Genomic DNA, 20,784 nt, shown 5'->3' with positions numbered 1-20,784 from the left:
ATTTAGGGAGAAATAATATTATGATCAAATGTAAACTGGTTAGTATTTTTTTTCTTATGTCATACAAGTAAATAAGATCCATGAACAACACTTCACAATGTTGGAATCGTTGGCATCGGTTGTATTGGTGTCTGTAGTTGAGGGATCAGAGGGACTCAAATCTAGCATTTAAAGAGTTGTTATATCTTCAGATTAAGCATTGTTACACTAAAAATATTCATGGTTATATCACTTGTCTTACTCTATTAGTCATTATTATTTTTTTGTATAAAACTAGTGTGTATGCGTATGTGTTATAATGTAATTCTACAAATATAGACATGTCTGACGCTGATGGCTAGATTGTTCTACGGATTATCGAGGGTTGATAAGTATTGGTGTTATTAGTTGTATTCACTGCATCTTTTTTTTTAACATATTTGGTTCATTTTATTTGTTAAATGCAATTTTACCCCAGATGGTCATAGAGTAGCTGCATACATCACCTTGAAATTTAAAGAGTGATTTAGCCCCGCTGGTACTACATTGAAGCAGGTAGACCCAGATATGAAGCAATTTTATTACGATGAGTTTTTCGTAAGACATTTTAATTATCATGATTTTGTTATATTTTTATAATAATTTGTGAACATATTATTGCAGAAAAGATATACTTGGAAGACAAGGCATGAGGTAGAATTTTATGCTACCTAGAACGCAGCTTGTGCCAAACTATACAAAGACATGCTATACAAAGCAAGACAAAAGGGAATAAAATCATCCTATGTACCTGAGAACATTTGGGATGCATGGCGAGCCATCTGGGCTGCAGACAGATAGCAAGAAAATGCAATGATAGCTCGACCTAATAGAAAGAGGGAGCTGGCTAGCCCTAGTACCGGAGCGATAAAACATACCACTAGATCCCGATCGATCGTCGAGCATGCCTTAGACTTGGTGAGTTTTCAATTTTAAAATTCTATAAGAGTTTTGTACCTAGAACATACCACTGGAAATATTTACATTCTTTAATATTCAGGAACATGGTCAACAGCGACCTCCTATTTGTTGGGAGATATTTACCAAGACACATAAGTCAAAAGATGGCAACTTTATATATCGTCGATAGTCGGCATTAGACGTAAGAATCTACACTTGAATATATTTAACTATTAACAATGATTATCTATCATTTTAGGAAATATCTTACAATACCTTTTTTTAATGTAAATAGGAAGAAATTGCTACTAGGGTTGCATAGGCGTCTCAGCCTAATTTAGAGGGAGGTGAGGAGCAGACTTTATCTACTGACCAGATAAATACAATTTATTATGATGTGGTTGGTGAAAGGAAAAAGACCTCCACCCTATATGGTCTTGGGGCTCAGACGAGAGTTGTATATGATCAGGCGATGGCTCCTAGGGCCAGGGGCATCCCAGCACATCATCGAGTGCATCCAAATCATTTGCTAGAGTAGATGTCTTAGAGCAAGAAAATGCAGATTTGAAGACCTGACTCTCGAGCTTGGAGGCAGAATTTCGAGCAGAGCGGCAATCCCGATTGGATCTTGAGAAAATTAGGCGGGATATGTAGGCCTTCTTGGATCAAATGAGTGCAACGTCACATCGTTTTGCCTCTCAGGAGACTCAAGACCCTAATAATCCCCCGGATCCGTAGATTGTCATAGGTATCTTGATGTTTAACTTTTTTTTTTCACTAATTTTTTTTTGTTTCATGAAACTATGTCTAACATTGTATTATATCTTTTTAGGAACGTTGATATCTATACAACACCATCATCATATATCCAAACTAGCATTTAGGTATGTAAAATAAATTCATAATATTAAATTTAATATGTTACTCATAATTATGTATTAGTTGGTTCTATGTTTTATGAATAATCTATCGTATTAAAATTTTTGCAGGATTGATTACTACTCGCTAGCTTAGGATTGGATTTTCTTTGCTATAAGGTGTTGTATTGTGTTTTTAAATTTCAGATGTTGTAGTACTATACAATCAGGTGTTTATGGTTAGAGATGTTTGAATATTTATCTTTGTTTTTTGATTGGATATTTAGTTTTAGTTTTGTGCTTGGATTATTGTTATTGGAGGTGTTGTAGTAATGTATTTGTGTATTGTGTTTGGATTGGATATTTGGTTCGATATTTACATTCATATATTACATTGTATTGTCATTATCTAATAGTGTATGTATTGTGTTGTTTGAAAATCATCGTATGTGATAGTTTAGATTGATATGAAATGTAAACAAGGACGACTGTAGAAACAAAATGTTGCTGTTGGAATTTCTAGGTATTAGAGACGGAATTTTAATATTCCGTCTCTAATTTCTCCCTAGAAATTACTGTTATTACGATAACTAGTGACAGAACTTTAATTTTCCGTCGCCAAGTGCCCTAAAATTGTTTGAAATGTCGATACTTTGCGAGGAAATATTAAAATTCTGTCTCTAATTAGAGACGGAACATTAACATTAACGTTCCGTCTCTAATTAGAGACGGAAGTTTAGTATTCCGTCTCTAATTATAGATGCAGTTTTAATCTAATTAGAGACGGAATTCTATAGTTAGCGACTGATGATTAAATTCCCGTCGTTAAAATTTTAGAGACGGAATATATATTCCGTCTCTAAATAGCGATAGAATATTAAATTTCGTCTCTAAATACAAAAATTCGTATCGACGCAGTGATTCCGTCGCTAATCTAGTTTAGCGACGGAATAGAGACGGAATATTTCGTCTCTAATGTTGTATTTTGTTGTAGTGTCATTAAGTTCTTCTTCGTCTCTTTCTCTTATGCTTCCTTTTCTCTTGTCAGTGGGTAACTTGAGGGTTGGAGAGCTCATGCTGGTAACACCGGCCCAATCCTAACTTGTGTTAATCTTTCAGACTGCTGGATCTAACGGGTGGTGAACGACTGATCTAACTTTTTGGAGAGGAGGATCTCGAGCGAGCGGAAAAAGATAACTATCAATTAGAAAGAATGATATTTTCCGCAAAATCTAAAACCAAAATATGATCTTTCAAGCAGGCACAGAAGCGGATAATACTTAGCAAAAGAATCATAATTGAAGATGTATTGTTTGTCCCGATCAAATAGAACAAAAAATCCTAAATCGAAAGATGTAAATTAAATTGTTAAGAACCTACCATGATGAAGGATCAGAGAGGTCGCAGTAGGTTCGGGAGGATGTGGGATGCCCTATCAACGTGTTCGCCCTTCGACAAGAGCTTGCTGAACTTGCCCTAGTGAAGAGAAAATAATCTAATAAAAATTACAGTCAGAGAAGATTATCAGAGTAGTCGCTCAACTAGCTTACGTTTTCTCTGAAAATCTCACCACGATAACATTGAGATATTCTCTTAGATTCCTAAGATGCTTAAGTCAGCACAACAAGAACTGCCACATGTCAGAAACTCAGGAGGTTCGAAGGTCGGCAACTCAGCAAGTTGAGAGGTCGGTAAGTCGATAGTTTGGGAAGTCAATGACAACTTGGGGAGGTCGAGAACTTGGTATCGACTGAGTCGGAGCAAGGGAACCTTACTTCCGCATCAATAATGTTGTCAAGTCGAGACTCAAGCTGTCCTCAAGAATGAATAGATTTAAAAGGAAAGATGATGGATATTAATTTTGTAATCCTTACATTTGTTCACATTATCAATACACGTGAATCAATATAAATTAATTAATATGCCTTGAAATTATTAATGTGAAACTAAAATCCTATTCACAATAGAGTTTCTTTCCTCTTCCTTTTCACCTCTTTTTACATTCACATTTCTAAGATTATCTACGATACAATGTTTACGTTACAAAAAATATCAATTGAGAATAAAGCTTTTTTAACATAGATATTACATTCATTTATATGTTTAAGTGATATCCTTAGCAGAGAAATTGAATTGTATTATCTAACTGTATAAATGTGCCAAATACGTTGACACTAGTGGAAAAGGGACCCTGGATTATGGAGAATTTTTGGCTGTATCTCTTCATTTACAGAGAATGGCAAATGATGAGCATCTGAGAAGGGCCTTCTCCTACTTTGACAAAGCTGGGAATGGCTTTATTGAGCCCAATGAGCTTCATGAGGCACTAGCAGAAGATGGAGCTCCTGATAGCAAGGATGTGGCAAATGATATCTTACAAGAAGTTGATACTGACAAGGTATATTTTGTCCTCCGAATGCCACACCTTTGCTCAACTCCCTTCTCTTTTAACAAAATTCAATCGAAATTTGGATGGGTGCATAAGTTATGATGAATTTGTGGCAATGATGAAGACCAGAACAGATTGGAGAAAGGCTTCACGGCACTATTCGAGATGAAGATTTAACCGTCTGAGTGTCCGATTAATGAAGGATGGATCCTTAAGATTAGGTTGACAAATGAATCAATCTCCCATGGGTGATATGTTGATTATTATCTCTAATTGGTAGGCTTAATTATAAATTATGCATATAAGTACAAATCGATCTATTAAAGTGATCTAATTTAGGTTTATTAGGTTTCAGTTATTAAATGTAGATTGTGTATGTGTAGAACCTATAGTTCCGCATTTATTATCATCTATAGACTGATAATAGATGTCCACTATATATAGAGTTGGTCCCCAAGAGTTAAGGTCTAATTTTTATAGAGCTTTTGGTTCCCCATTGATTTAAAATTTTTCAACGACGTTATCCTTAGGTCTCTTGGAAGACCTTCATTTTCTTTCCGTTGCATCTTCTTCCAAAGGATGACACTAAAGACAAGGATAACTCTAATTTTTGTCATATTTATTTATGTATTTATTTTCTTATGTCATGTTCTTAATGAAATAAAAAATTCATGCTCATATATTCTTATATTTCTTATATACGAATTCTTATACAATTCTTAGAATCCATACAGCTTAGGTTCTTTTACAAGAACCATCATGATATTTTCTATATCATGATTATTTTGTGGGGCATTGATCATGGGATCCCACTTGATTTGCTTGCTCTATAATTACTTGTCCATGTTCCATTATCATTGAAAGAAGATAAGTCTATCTTGTTAGATAATTTATGTGGACTAGCATAATTAATAGGATGCTATTGGGCTTAGCTATAATGGGTAGGCTTGGCCCATTATTTCCTAATTTCTACAGAGACCCCTACTCCTAACCCTTATTTTAAATGTGGATTGTCGCCCCATTGAGATGAACACGTACTTTTGTCAACTCGGGTGATAGGAGCAGTTCCTCTCTATTTTTCCTCTCTATTGTTTAGGTTTCTCTCACAGAAACAAAGATGAATTCATCGACATCTTCTGCTCTAGGTATTTTTAATTATATCTATCGTGTTTTTCCTCATTTGTCATATCTTGAATTAGATTTTGTAGATTATCATTTGGTATCAGAGCCAGGTTAACTAGTTCTAATATGACAATGAGTTTTTTCCTTCTTCAATCAATTCTTTTCCCTAAATTGATTTTGTGATTTGGAGAAAATCATCGCGTTGCGATTTGATGCATCTCCGGCCATTGGGCGAGTTCCTCCGTGACCTTCATGAAGAACATGATTGCCTTCACATCACTTGTATCTATTCATATAAATAATATGATTCCCTTTTTGATATTTTCCTGACAGCAGATTAAATATTTAAACGTTTGTTAAACAGTAATTCATGATCGAATAAATATTTAATATCATGGCTTTCGTCAACATCGTATTTATAATTATAACATAATTATAAATCTTCAAAAAAATAAATAAATAAATAAATTATATCGTGCGCATTTAGCACAGCGCTTGATGGAAGAACCATCTTCTTCAGTTTTAACTGCAATAGTCCACAGAATAATTTAAAAGAAGTCTTTTAAATTTAAGACCAATTTTGTATTGTTGTTAATATTTTTTCATAGTTGTGAGCTCACCTTCGTGAGACGGATTATGATAAAATATTATTGTTGGAAAATTGTTATTAATGTGGCATTAGGAATTATTTTAATAATGCACTTACCCTATCGGTTTGTCTTTATTGATATAGTTCTAATGATTGGTAATTATATTTTAAAGTTTTCAATATCCTTTCGATATTAACTTTAAGAATATAATTATTTTATGTGATGTGAGAATTAATTTATGCATTGTAATTCGGGACCCTTCGGCGGGATTGCATTTGCATGAGATAACTTTATTGTGGTCATAAGCTCTATTTCTTTTGTTGGATATGCTCAACAATAATCTCCCATTAATGTTTAAATTCCAGCTTTGCCTATGAGTATGAACTCTTTACCAAAGCTGAATGGAACCAATTATGAGTACTGGGTTGACTCTGTTAAGTTATTCCTTGCCATTTCTAATGTTGATGCTGCCCTTATTGAGAATGAGCCTGATGTTCCCACAACTGAATCTTCCACTGCTGTTATAAAAAAACATGAAAAATGGGCTCATTCTAATAAAGTATGTCTGATGACCATGAAGTTCACTATGGATAAGACCATCAAAGATAATGTCCCTGAGACGAATAGTGCTAAGGAGTTTCTTGAGTCTGTAGGAAAGAAATTCAAGAAATTTGATAAGACGGAAAAGGCTTCATATCTTTCATTACTGACAAAGACTAGATATGATGGTGTGTCGGGGGTTCGTGAGCATGCTATGAAGCTCACCAATTGGTACAACAAGTTGAAATCCATGAAAGTGGAATTGGGAAGTGATTTTGTTGGTCTGGCAAATATTGGACTCTCTTCCTTCTGAATTTGATATTCTAAAAACTTCTTATAATGCACAAAAGGAGGAATGTACTATTGATGAACTTGTAGCCATTCTTAATCAAGAGGAGCAAAATATGAAGAAGGGTAAGGCTCAAGTTGTTCAGTTGGTTTGTCATAAGAGTAATGACAAAAAGAAGAAATATTTTAAGAATAACAAGCCTCAATTCAAGAAAAAATGGAATGATAAATCAGGACCTTCTGTAATTCATGAAGATAGTGAACCATCTAGAGTTAAAAAGAGATTTAATGGCAATTGCAAATTTTGTGATGTGTTCGGGCACAAACAATCTGACTGTTTTAAGTTTAAGAAGTGGCTAGAGATGAAGCAGAAGCAAAAGCAAGGTATTCGTCTCGCTTTAGTGTGCTTTGAATCTAATCTTGTAGATGTACCTTCTCATACTTGGTGGTTAGACTCTGGCACAACAATTCATATTGCAAATTCTGTGCATGAGCTCAAAACCAGGAGAAGGCCAAATGAAGGGGAGGTGTCTGTTGCAGTTGGAAATGGAATGAGTGTCAAAGTAGAGCACATAGGAATAGTTGTTTTGAAATTAAGTGGTGGACATGAGTTGGTTTTGCAAGATACTGTTTGTGTACCTTCTATGAGAAGAAATTTGATTTCAATATCTGTTTTGGATGATTGTGGTTACTCTTTCCATTTTGGTTCAAACAAAGTTATCATATATTTTGCATCTGTTATTGTTGGTTATGGTGTCAAGTTGAATAACATGTATATGTTAACTCTTGATCCTCTTTCTACTGAACAACGATATTCTAATATTAATAATGTTGTTGGGCAAAAGCGTGGAAGAGCTATTGAGAACTCTTCTATGTTGTGGCACAAGAGGTTGGGACATATATCCCGAGAAAGGATGGAGAGATTGATCAAGGAGAATATTCTTCATAATGTGGACTTCTTGGATTTCAATACTTGTGTTGATTGTGTAAAGGGTAAGCTTACTGCTGGAGTCAGAAAGAATAGAGTTGCAAGGAGTGAAGGAATACTGCAGTTGATTTATACAGATATCTGTGGGCCAATTACTCCCATTGCTCTAGGAGGATATAGATATTTTATTACCTTTATTGATGATTTCTCAAGGTTTGGCTGGATTGATTTGTTATGTGAGAAATCAGACTCTTTAGATGTCTTCAAGAATTTTAAAGCTGCTATTGAGTTGAAATTTGGCACACAAATTAAGAGTGTTAGATCTGACAGAGGTGGTGAATTTTATGGAAGGTATACTGAAACTGGTAGGAATCCTGGCCCTTTTGCAAAGTTTTTACAAGATTGTGGCATTGAGGCACAGTTTACTATGCCTGGGACTCCGCAGCAAAATGGTGTTGCTGAAAGGCGAAATCGTACACTCATAGAGATGGTTAGATGTATGCTTAGTCATTCAACTCTTTCTGATTTTCTGTGGGGAGAAGCCATAAAGACCGCAACTTATATTTTAAATCATGTACCAAGTAAGTCAGTTCCAAGGACTCCATATGAACTTATGACAGGGAGAAAACCTACTTTAAAACATTTTCGTGTCTGGGGTTGTAAGGCAAAAGTTAGGCTCTACAATCCAGAAATAAAGAAGCTTGATTCTAAGACGATTAGTGGTTTCTTTGTAGGATATTGTGTTGGCTCTAGGGGTTCTAGATTTTATTGTCCTAATCATACCACTAGAGTTGTTGAATCTTATTGTGCTGTCTATTTTGAAAATGATTCAGAATATATTATAACTCAGGAGCCACGTGTTGTTAGCTTCGAAGAAGAGCGTGTCGCTATTCCTGTACCCATTGCTCTTTTGCCTAATTCTATGCCAGACGTTCTCACTCATGATGAAACCACAAATTCTACTGTTGGTGCAAATGTTGATCTGCATGTTGATCATGATGTTCAGAATCCTGATGTTGTTGTGCCTCAATTAAGGCGATCTGAGCGCGTTCCCACATCTACTGGATCTACTAGATTTAAGGATTATGTTGTTTATTTGCAGGAACATGAGTTTACTAGTGTTGGGGATTCTGACCCTATTACTTTCTATGAAGCCGTTTCTGATTCTCATAGTTCACAGTGGTTGATTGCTATGGAAGATGAAGTAGCTTCTATGCAAAAGAATAATGTTTGAGATTTAGTGGTATTACCCGAAGGTTGCAAATCAGTAGGTTGTAAATGTTAGGACCTTCGGATAGCGGCTAGAGAGGGGGGGTGTGAATAGCCGACCCCAAATTCACGTTTCTTCCTACAATTTGAGTTAGCGCAGCGGAAATAAAAAGTATAAATGAAAATGGAGAAGATCAAACCTCAAACGCGACGATATAACGAGGTTCGGAGATGATACTCCTACTCCTCGGCGTGTCCGTAAGGTGGACGAATCCTATCAATCCGTCGGTGGATGAGACCCCGGAAAATCGGCTAATAAAAACTCCTTCTGGGTGGAGAAACCTCGCCACAATCTCTCTTGCAACAGCAAGATTAGAGTACAAGAAATACAACAAGAAGTCAAGAATAATATGTATGTAAAACACTAGTTTGCTTGCCTTCTCGTCGACTGTTGATGAAGCAGCAACTTCACGGATGTCAACCTAGCAACAACTGATCAGTTGGAAACCCAGCCGAGGGAAGCTCACACGAAGCTTCAGTAGTGGAGAGCTCAACAAAGCTCAGATCTCAAGTAGGAAGAAGAGTAAGAAAGACATCCCAACAGTAGAGGCCCTCCACCTTATATCAAAACCTGCGAAGAAGAAGACAGAAATCTAGTCATTGTGTCTCAACGGCTAGGGCTGAACCGATCAGGCTCCACCCTGATCGGTCCAGGATGGGTCTGATCGGTCATGGGAGCGATCCCAACTCTCACAGAGAGTTGGTTGCTAGAGCCCTGATCGGTCTGTGGACCGATCAGGCCATTCCTTCTCCCAATCTGTTTGGTTTCTGATCGGTCACCAGATCGATCAGATGACCCAGTGTATCACTGGATCGGTCAGCAGACCGATCCAATTTCCCAGCCTTAAACCTAAAGCCTTCCTGATCTAGTCTGGAGAACGAGCTACCGAGCCCTCTCCGACTTTCACGTCCGGTCCAGAGAACGAGCTACCGAGCCCTCTCTGACCTAGTCCAGAGAACAAGCTACCGAGCCCTCTCTAACTTCGTCCGGTCCAGAGAACGAGCTACCGAGCCCTCTCTGACCTAGTCCGGAGAACGAGCTACCGAGCCCTCTCTGACTCCATCTAGTCCAGAGAATGAGCTACCGAGCCCTCTCTGACCTAGTCCGGAGAACGAGCTACCAAGCCCTCTCCGACTCCATCCAGTTCAGAGAACGAGCTACCGAGCCCTCTCTGACCTAGTCCGGAGAACGAGCTACCGAGCCCTCTCCGACCTCCCATGCCAAGCTTCCATACTTGGACTTTTCGCGTGCCAAGCTCCCTGCTTGGACTTTTCCGTGCCAAGTCTCCATACTTAGACTTTTCTCGTGCCAACCTCCCTGCTTGGACCTTTCCCGTGCCAAGCTCCCTGCTTGGACCTTTCCGTGCCAAGTCTCCACACTTGGACTTTTCCCGAATCAGGTCAACTCAAGTCGGGTCAACCAGGTCAATCTTGACCAAAGGTTGCACCCACAATCCCCCAAGTTCCTATTCTTGTCAACCATCAAAATATAACTTCTCTATTCTTGTCAAACATCAAAATATACCTCGAGTCAGGTCAACTCGAGTCGGGTCACCCAGGTTAACCTTGACCTAAGGTTGCACCAACAGTAAATGGGTCTTTAAGACTAAACGTGATGCTAAAGGTGAGATAGAGAGGTACAAAGCCATACTTGTTGCTAAAGGGTACAACCAGAGAGAAGGCATAGACTATAAAGAGACGTTCTCTCCTGTCTCTACCAAAGACTCTTTTCGTGTTGTGATGGCTTTAGTTGCTCATTTTGATTTAGAGCTTCATCAGATGGATGTTAAGACAGCATTCTTAAATGGTGATTTATTTGAGGATGTCTATATGGATCAACCTGAAGGTTTTGTTGAAAGTGGTAAAGAGCACATGGTTTGCAAATTAAGAAGATCCATTTATGGTTTAAAACAAGCTTCTAGACAATGGTACTTGAAGTTTGACCATATTGTAAGTTCTCTTGGCTTTAAGGAAAATGCAGTTGATCAGTGCATTTATCTAAAACAGAGTGAAAGAAAATTTATCATTCTTGTTCTTTATGTTGATGACATTCTTTTGGCCATTAATGATGTTGGTTTTCTGAATGACACTAAACAAATGCTTACAACTCATTTTGATATGAAGGACCTTGGTAATGCATTTTTTGTTTTGGGCATTGAGATTCATCGTGATAGATCTCGTGGTATCCTTGGTTTGTCTCAACAAGGGTATATTGATAGAATTCTGAAGCGGTTCAATATGCAATTTTGTAAGCACTGTGTTGCGCCCATTCAAAAGGGTGAAAAGTTATCTAATGACCAGTGTTCTCAAACTGAAAGTGAAATGGTGAATATGAAGAAAATTCCATATTCTTCTGCAGTTGGCAGTCTTATGTATGCTCAAGTTTGTACACGTCCTGATATTGCTTTTGTTGTGGGTGTACTTGGGAGATACTTGAGTAAACCTGGTGTGGCACATTGGCAGGCTGTAAAACATATTTTGAGGTATCTAAAAGGTACCAAAAATTATATGATCACATATCCCTATATAGCTTAATATTGTTGATCCTCTAACCAAAGGCATAACTGTTAAAGCTTTTGTTGACCATGTAACCCGTATGGGTGTAGTAAGGCCTTTTGATATTTTGGGTTAGTGGGAGTTTATGCTTATGTTTTCTTATGACCTCATATTTATAATATTTGAGACATTGAACAATATTGAGATATTGCTCAAATAATAACTACTGTTGTATATATATATTGTGATGGCATATTGTGTATTATGGAGACATTTCGGACCCAGTCTCAATTTTGTTGTTATTATATGACATCTTGGGCAGATGTTTGGGTCATTTTACTGGGAAATATCATTTTATTCAAATTTTGGCATGTCATTTTGTTGGGCTTTCCCATTTATATCCATATTCTATTTTGTTGTTGGGTCACGGGATATAAGTATCTTACAATGCATGATATCATTATTCCTTCGAATGTGATTTTCTGTATTATTAAGATGCTTATAGTTCCATTTTAGATCTTTTCGTGTTATGTGTTGACTTATTTTGGCATCTTATTATGGTCACATATTGTTGATTAATTTGAATGTATTATGCTGTCAAAGTGGGAGAATGTTAGATAATTTATGTGGACTAGCATAATTAATAGGATGCTATTGGGCTTAGCTATAATGGGTAGGCTTGGCCCATTATTTCCTAATTTCTGCAGAGACCCCTACTCCTAACCCTTATTTTAAATGTGGATTGTCGCCCCATTGAGATGAACACGTACTTTTGTCGACTCGGGTGATAGGAGCAGTTCCTCTCTATTTTTCCTCTCTATTGTTTAGGTTTCTCTCACAGAAACAAAGATGAACTCATCGACATCTTCTGCTCTAGGTATTTTTAATTATATCTATCGTGTTTTTCCTCATTTGTCATATCTTAAATTAGATTTTGTAGATTATCATATCTGATACCATGTGTTGGAATATTTTGTGAGATAGATGTTAAGGAAGCCATATGGGGATTCTGTTGTAATCTAGATTTCATGATTACTATAATTCAAGAGCAAATCTTGTGATCTTAATTTCATAGTCAAGTATGAACTCGGAGGTGTGTGACTTGACTGTCATTGCATTCTGTGTGGATGAAGGTTCAGGAAAGAAAAAAAACAAAAAAGTTGCATTTTTTTTAAGTCTAAGCGTGTGAATATATTTCTATCTTTCATTAATCTGAAAATTACCTGTATGATTTGAAATTTTTCCTAGCCATCGAGTAAATCTAGAAAGTGTGGATGAGCCATAGGAGATGGTCTAGTATCACGAGTAGTTTAAACATTGTAAATATTTATTTGCATTATGTGAGAATGGAACTTAATTGGGAAAACAAAAGTTGCATATGCCTATACGAGAAGAATTAGACATTGTACCTTTTTAATTACAGCTTAAATAATTGATTGAAATTTTTTATTTTATTTTTTTATAAAACATTACTTATATAATTAAATGGCCAGCCTATTCTATTTTTAAAATATATTTTACATTTTTAATTACTCAGATTATCTAACTGGCCAAGCAGTTTGAGTTTATTTTAGCTGATAAAGGCCTAATATGAGGGATCTAAACCCATAAGCCGCCTCCAATGTATTTATTCACCTAGAACAAAACAATTAGCTAATTTAAAATAATTGTTTTCTTTGACCATAAAAAATATTTGTCCAAAAGTTCTATCGAAACATCTTAAGTTTAAAAAAAAAAATTCTTTGATGATGATGTGAGATAATTTTTTATTTGGAATAAAAGAAAATTGCTCTTTCTAACATGTAGTTCATTTGATTGGATTCTTTGTTCTATAATATTATAGTCCATAATGTAATTGTAATCAGATCATTGATTCAATCACGATTATATTATGGATCATTTCTTGATCTATAAAAGTAGAGCAGAACATCCTCTCTCCACTGAGCTCGGATCTTTAGACCATTTTTTATGATCCAGATGATGATCCCTAAGTATATATTGGTGGAATATATGACTCCTACTTATAAAATAGATGAGGATCATTCATCTTCACCAATACATACTTAGGGACCATCTCCTAAACTAAAAAAGCTGTCCAGAAAATCTATCCTCCTCTTCCCTTATTATTATACAACAATTTGTGGCGGCTATACAATATTCTCTGATTAAGCTAAGTTAAATAAAGACTCTTTTTTTTTTTTACTAATTAGTCAAATTGTTGGATGGACCTATCATAAAATTAGACTTATATCTTATAAAATATCGCAGCCAATTATTTAATGATGACGTTGCGACATCATTTGTGGAGATAGACATTTTGGTTTATATGTATATACACATTTCCGGCCTGGAGATAAATATTGTTAGGACAATCGTTGATCCATAGTGCCGAAAACATATAAATTAAAATGTGAAAAATTAATCTTTGAAAGTTAATTGATCAATAGTCTAGATTAATTATTCTCAAATCTCCTTAGATAATGGTTTAAATTAATTAGAAATTTGTCCTCGGGGTATAGTATTATAGTAAGACATTTAAATTATTATCCAAATATTCATAGTTCGATTTCCAATTATGATATTATTATAAGAATTTTTTCTTTAAATGAAACACGTTCGTCATGTTCATGTACTGATTTATTTTGATAATCGATAAAAAAAATTTATAAGACTAAATTAATTACTCTAAAGATAATCAATTGACCAGACTATATTGACATCTATTCTTCATGTGATTAATATTTAAGTCCCGTCAAATTTTTATCTTAAATTGACAAGATAATTCGCTGTCGGCCAAGTGGGTTTGTGCTACATAAATTTTATCGAATTGAATAGCTAGCAATATAAACATGTGCTAATATTAGTGAAATCTCATTATTGCCCGGCCCAACTAATTAAACAATAACCATCAAATTTTATCCATGTAGATAACAACTAACTATAGTAATTGATAATCTTCTGATATATATATATATATATAATTCATAAAAATAATAGAGTAAATTTTGTTGGTTAAAATCTGACCAATTAAAAATTTCTATTTTTATTATAATATATGTAATTAATATATATATATATATATATATATATATATATATATATATATATATATGATATTATTAAAATATTTATATATATATATATATATATATATATATATTCTAATTAATCAAGTTCTGACTATTTAGAAAAAAAAAATCATATTAAACACATGCGATATTGCGAATTTGCGATTGATTGTACTCGGAAGGAATCTTTGCAACAAACGTCAGTGAGCACGTCAGCTTTTCTTTTAATTAAGGCGCTTGTTTACTTCCACGGAATCTTCTGTTTTTAAGGAGCAGTTTTTGAAAGTGTGAGATTTAGCAGGTTCAATCCTCTTCGCTTTCCCTGGCCACACTCTTGCATTTCACCTCCTACCTGATTGGATTAGTTTGTTTAATTCTCCTCTCATTCTTCTTCTCCGGTGATAGCACTATTAACTCAATGGTTAATCTGTAAGACTCCGGTTTTGAGATTTTGATTAAGTATAATTTAAAAGATTAGATGATACTATTTATATCATGAAGGTGCATTTTTTTTTTTGGAAGTGCAAACTTAAGAACTTCAAAGTTAAGCATACTTGACTTGGAGAAATCTGAGGATGGGTGACCTATTGGGAAGTTTTCCAGGGTACGTGTGAGTAAGGACAAAGCACACTGAAAGGACCTCCGATGGTCTGTGGAACTAGTCATCAACCCGATGGGTAATTTTTGTGGCGTTCCCGGTTCGGTTCGGGTGGGGCCGCCCCGAGCCGGGACGTTACAGATTGTATCAGAGTAACCTTGCGACCGTGAGTATGTCTGTGGCAGGAGCACCCAAGGCACCACTTAGCGAGGGAGATTCTGAGATTTGTTTGTGGTGTGATTAGTGGTTACACAACGAGGACGTTGTGTCTTTAAGTGGGGATGATTGTAATACCCCGGTTCTAAGATTCTGATTAAGTATGACTTAAAAGGTTAGATGGTACTATTCATATTACCAAGGTGTACCTTCCTTTTTGGAAGCTCAAACTTAAGAATTCCAAAGTTAAGAAGAAATTTGAGGATGAATGATCTCCTGGAAAATTTTTCAGGATGCGTGTGAGTGAGGACAAAGTATATTGAAAGGATCTCCGATGGTCTGTGGAACTAGTCGTCAACCTAATGAATAATTTTATAACGTTTATGGTTCGATCCGGATGGGACCGCTCGGACCGGGGCGTTACATAATCTCTTTTTTCCTAATTTACCTATCGGATGAATCCGAAGCACAAGTTTGACCTTCAAAATATTCTCTTCTTTGTTTTCCTAAATGTTTTATTATTGCATCACATCCGTGGAGGATAAGCTCGATTTCAATTTCTGTTTCTATTTCTCTCACTTTATTGCATTTTTCCTTTTTTAAAAAAAAAAAAAATCTTAGCCTAAACAAGAACTTTTTTTAATAGATTTAAAATGCTTCGAGTTAAATAAAGACAATTCAAAATAAATAAAGTGCAATATTTTTTGGTTCACTGATTAAAACCAGAAATTACATCCGCAAGAGAATAGTCTATATTATCAATTCTTCCAAAACATATTTACTAGTATTTCCTGTATGTTTTTATCTACTGTAATGTCAATTCATATAAATTAATTCATTAAAAAAAACTATTATTAATAATTCCAGTATGCTTCTATCTTTGTAATTAATTAACCTTAATACGTATGAATTAATCCATTAACAACTATATATTATTATGATAATTAATGGGTGCAATGATAAACTAAAATACTTAAAGACTATATATAATTGCGAAGTATGTTTATGTTCGCAGACATTTAAATCGGACCTTTTAATATTATATTTACTTACAATATGCATGGAAGGTATGACAGTACTAAATTGAACGCTAACAATTTAAAATTATAAAACTTTGCGTATTTTGTAAGATTCATCCAGTTGTACTTATTAAAGACAAAGATATTCTAATTAATAACTTAATCTTCTTCCATAAACTAAACAATATTCAACATTTGCATTCAATTACTGTCAATTATAAATTATCTATCTCAATCAAATCAAATCAAAATATAAAACAAAAGATGAAATTGTTATTTTAACGGTGCTTCTAGTATGATCTCATACTCTCTAAAAAAAAAAGATAAATTATAAGAATATTTACTCTAATTTAGTGATTCTTTTACGAAAAAGATTAAATATTTAATGAAATATTTTATATCCATTAAAAATTAAATCCAAGACAGCGACTCAATTGGTTTAATGTATAGATGACTGACCACTCGTTAATCCAATCATAGCTATAATATTTTAAGTGTATCTACGAATTAACATCCAATTTGGATTGTAATTTATCTACGAAATATAATTCCTAAATTCTAAATAGAATTTGACATATTTAACACGTTCAAGAAATCTATTGAGTTCATTGCAAATAAAATCCGTGTATTTTCTATTTTACCAATCAAACCTCCTTATGTTTTCACTATTATTATTATTATTATTATTACTACTCAATAAATCAATAATAATTATAAATGTGACGGTGCAGAATGGTAATCGTGAATTATTTGAGGATTTTAATCTCATTTAAAATTATATATGAAGTAAAAAAAATAAAATATTAAAATTACAAGGGCTCTTTTTAAAACAAAACTAAATTATATTTGAGGATTTTCATCTTTGATTCTTTTCTATAAATAGGCACGTTAGCACCGAGCTGAGAACAGAAGCAGCAAGTCCATTTTAGTTCGAGCCCGAGTTAACTCGAACTAATGGGAAGCGTCCAATTGGTGGAATGGCCCGAGGCCATCGTCCGCGTTCAAGCCCTGTCGGACAGCGGCCTCGCCGCCATCCCCGCCGGCTACATCAGGCCGCAAGCCGAGCTGCCCTCGCTCTCGACCGGCGTCGACGCCGCCGACGCCAGTATCCCAGTGGTCGACCTGGAAACCGGCGGCGAGGCCGTAGCCGCGGTGGCGGAGGCGTGCCGCGCGTGGGGGTTCTTCCAGGTGGTCAACCACGGCGTGGACCCAAGCCTAGTGGAGAGGGCCGTCGAGGTGTGGCGGGAGTTCTTCCGCCTGCCGATGGAGGCAAAGCAGGCCTATGCTAACTCTCCGGCGACGTACGAGGGCTACGGCAGCCGCCTCGGAGTCGACAAGGGAGCCATATTGGATTGGGGCGACTACTTCTTTTTGCAATTGTTGCCGGAGAAGTTCAAGAACCAGGAGAAGTGGCCGGGCCTGCCAACTCATTACGAGCAATCAAAGTAATTCATGAACAGAACAAATATTAATTATAGTTGTTTTCTTGATTTAAATTATTGAGAAATTAATCTATAACGTTTAGGGCAACTGTGCAAGAGTACGGGGACGAGTTGGTGAAGCTCTGCCAGAGGCTAATGAAGCTCCTGTCGCTGAGCCTGGGCTTGGACGTGAACCGGCTGCCGGCGGCCTTCGGCGGTGACGATGCCGGCGCAACCCTGAGGGCCAACTACTACCCTAAGTGCCCGCAGCCGGAGCTGGCGCTCGGCCTGTCGGCACACTCCGACCCCGGAGGGATCACCGTTCTCCTCGCCGACGACGCCGTCAAGGGCCTTCAAATTAGGAAGGACGATCGGTGGGTGACGGTGCAGCCGCTGCCCGGCGCATTCACCGTCAACATCGGCGATCAGATTCAGGTAGATTTATAATTTGTAACTGCAGAAACTCTTTTTTTTTACAGGGGAAATTTCAAAATGAATTTATTAGGTATATATAATCATTAAATACAAATTGTTTATAGGATTTTTTTTTTGTTTGTTTTCATTGAATTGACCGATTCAACGATTCGAATCAAGATTAAGTTAATCGATGCATTAATTATAAATATATACACACAGATATTGACGAATGCAGTATACAAGAGCTTGGAGCATCGGGTGGTGGTGAACGCAGAGAAAGAGCGCTTGTCGTTGGCTTTGTTCTACAACCCCAAGAGCGACGAGGTGATAGAGCCGATGGAGGAGCTGGTGACGGCGGAGAGGCCGGCGATGTACTCGCCGATGACCTTCGACGAGTACCGTCTGTTCGTGAGGAGCGAAGGGCCGAAGGGCAAGTCCCAAGTCCAGTCACTCCAGAAAAAACCACACGTACTACGCAACCATGCATTCGTGCATGATCAACTACAGACTTCCGGTCGGTGGGGGCCTGGGGGCGAGGGTTTAGCCTTTGCTGCAATGATCAACTACAGACTACACTGAATCGAAAGTGATATATGTTCAATTCTAACTAATTAAGAAGACAATAAAAGAGTACGTATTGTGGCTTTATTAATTAAGAAGACAATAAAAGTAGTACGTATTGTGGCTTTTATTAATACAGCGATTTCTTAAAAAAAAATAATAATAATAATTTAGTTATAAATTCTAAAAATTTGAAAATTTTTTCATAAAATGTTCAATTAAAATAAACAAAAATTCAAAAAAAAAATTCTCTCTTTCGCCAACTCTTTTTTTTTTTCTCTCTCATTGCCCATACTTTTTCCCCTCTCCCTTCATGTGTTTTCTTCCTCCTAATCCCCTCTCCTTTTTTTCTCTTCTGTAATCTTCTTCCTCTCATAATCCCTTTATTATTTTTCCCTAATCTTAATTTTACCCTCAAAATTCTTTGTCATATATTGATGTTATTGCCATCCATGTTGCTATCGTCGTTATCACCAGCACCGTTGTCATTTGCTGCAGCGTTGCCATCGTCGCTTTGCCGACGCTCCACAACAAAACACATTTTGATTGAGGCAAAGTTTTCTTGCTTTATCTCTTTTAATTACGAATTTAAATGTTGGAAAACCCTATAGTGTTAATTTTTCATATATTTATAATTTATTTTCTAGTTAAGTATGCCAAATATTTATAGATATTGGGATCTTCTATGCATTTAATGTTTGATTTGTTTATGAAGGTGATCAATTTACTATCGTTCAAAATTTAATCAATTAAATCAATTTATTATTTTTCATCATATAATTCACTACAAGAAAACCTGTAATTAATGACGGAATTTAATTTTCGTCACTAATTAGCGACTGAAATAAATTATGGTCAGTAATTTAGCGATAAAAATTAAATTTCGTTGTCAATTCCATCTCTATACTTATTTAACCTCTTTAATTAGAAAACTTAATTCCCTCGCTATTTTAGCAACAAAATAAGTTTTCGTCTCTATTTTAGCAACTCAATTAAATTTCTGTCACTAATTAACTTTCTAATTAAGATTTTTATTCTCGATTTTTCTTCCCAGAGCCCTAAAATCTTCCTCTATGATCGACCTTCTCTCCTATCTCTGACACGCTCCTCTCCTCTCCTCTTCGATCTCTAGCACTGGCATGCATCTCGTCGGTATGCACGATCTTCTCCCATTTCCTCTCCTCTCTTAGTGACTGTTTGGTGATGGCCTCACAGCGAGATCTCGCTTTGGCCATAGCCTCACAATGAGGTCTTTCCTTGATTGTGGCCTTGCAGTGAGGTGGTGAGGTTGGGTGTGACCTCAGTAGTATGTCATGGTCAGCTTGAATTCACCCCTCCTGAATACAAATTCTAACTACGCCACTGCTATCATGTGGACTTCCTTGAGCCAAATGATCCATGCTCTCACTCTCGTTCATTAATTACTTGTTTTTCGGTGGGGAGTTCTATTATATATTATGTGTTGATATGTGCTAAAGAATTAAAATCATAAATAGCTTATTAGATTATATTGGAAATTATATTTAATTTTTTATATTTATTTAATATATCTAATAAATAAGATTAAATACTAGTGAGTTTGGTTTGTTAACAGTCAACAAAGATGATGACAATTTATAAATAATTTTATTCTTATTTTTTATTTAAATGATAAAAATATATAAATTTTTATAATTTTAAATTATTATTTATATGTAAAAAATAATATAAGTTTCGTATGTTAATTAGATATATACATTTCGCCTAAATATAATTGTAAAGATGGTTGAGCTTGATAAAAGTTTTCAATAAAGCTTAAACATAATTAAGTTAAAGTGTTCGGCCAGTTTACACCCTAATTAATTAACTTTATCGTCTTCATCAAAGTTAATTAAGGCCATAATTTGTAGTTATCATTCAAATTTCAAAGGTTTTCGACATGTAGCTAGTTACTCAATGCACAATAATGGCATTTAATAGAACGACAGCACAAGCACATGATGACAACTTTTTTATTTATATAAAAGAAGGCTAACGTTGTTAGTTCATCAACTATCACCTAACAATTAGTAATGAACGCAAATACCAAGTGGTTTTCCGTCGACATCTTCAATAATTTTCCAGAATCGACCAAGTGCATGAACCCGTACCTACACTGAATATGTGGG

At 35.7% G+C, this 20,784-nt stretch overlaps 1 protein-coding gene across 1 annotated transcript; it reads left to right on the top strand.

Moving 5' to 3' along the window:
• Positions 1-17,151: 17,151 nt before the first annotated feature.
• On the top strand, positions 17,152-18,756 carry LOC122003554 (jasmonate-induced oxygenase 2-like). Its single transcript, XM_042558653.1, has 3 exons — positions 17,152-17,683; positions 17,764-18,094; positions 18,296-18,756. Exons 1-3 carry the CDS (start codon positions 17,193-17,195, stop codon positions 18,653-18,655), a joined length of 1,182 nt encoding a protein of 393 aa, XP_042414587.1. The 5' UTR covers positions 17,152-17,192; the 3' UTR covers positions 18,656-18,756.
• The last annotated feature ends 2,028 nt before the right edge of the window (positions 18,757-20,784 follow it).

The sequence above is a fragment of the Zingiber officinale genome, chromosome 7B (genome assembly GCF_018446385.1).
Source record: "Zingiber officinale cultivar Zhangliang chromosome 7B, Zo_v1.1, whole genome shotgun sequence".
Lineage (NCBI taxonomy): Eukaryota > Viridiplantae > Streptophyta > Magnoliopsida > Zingiberales > Zingiberaceae > Zingiber > Zingiber officinale.
The sequence above is the reverse complement of the archived record's forward strand: the minus strand, read 5'-3'. Positions and strand labels throughout refer to the sequence as shown.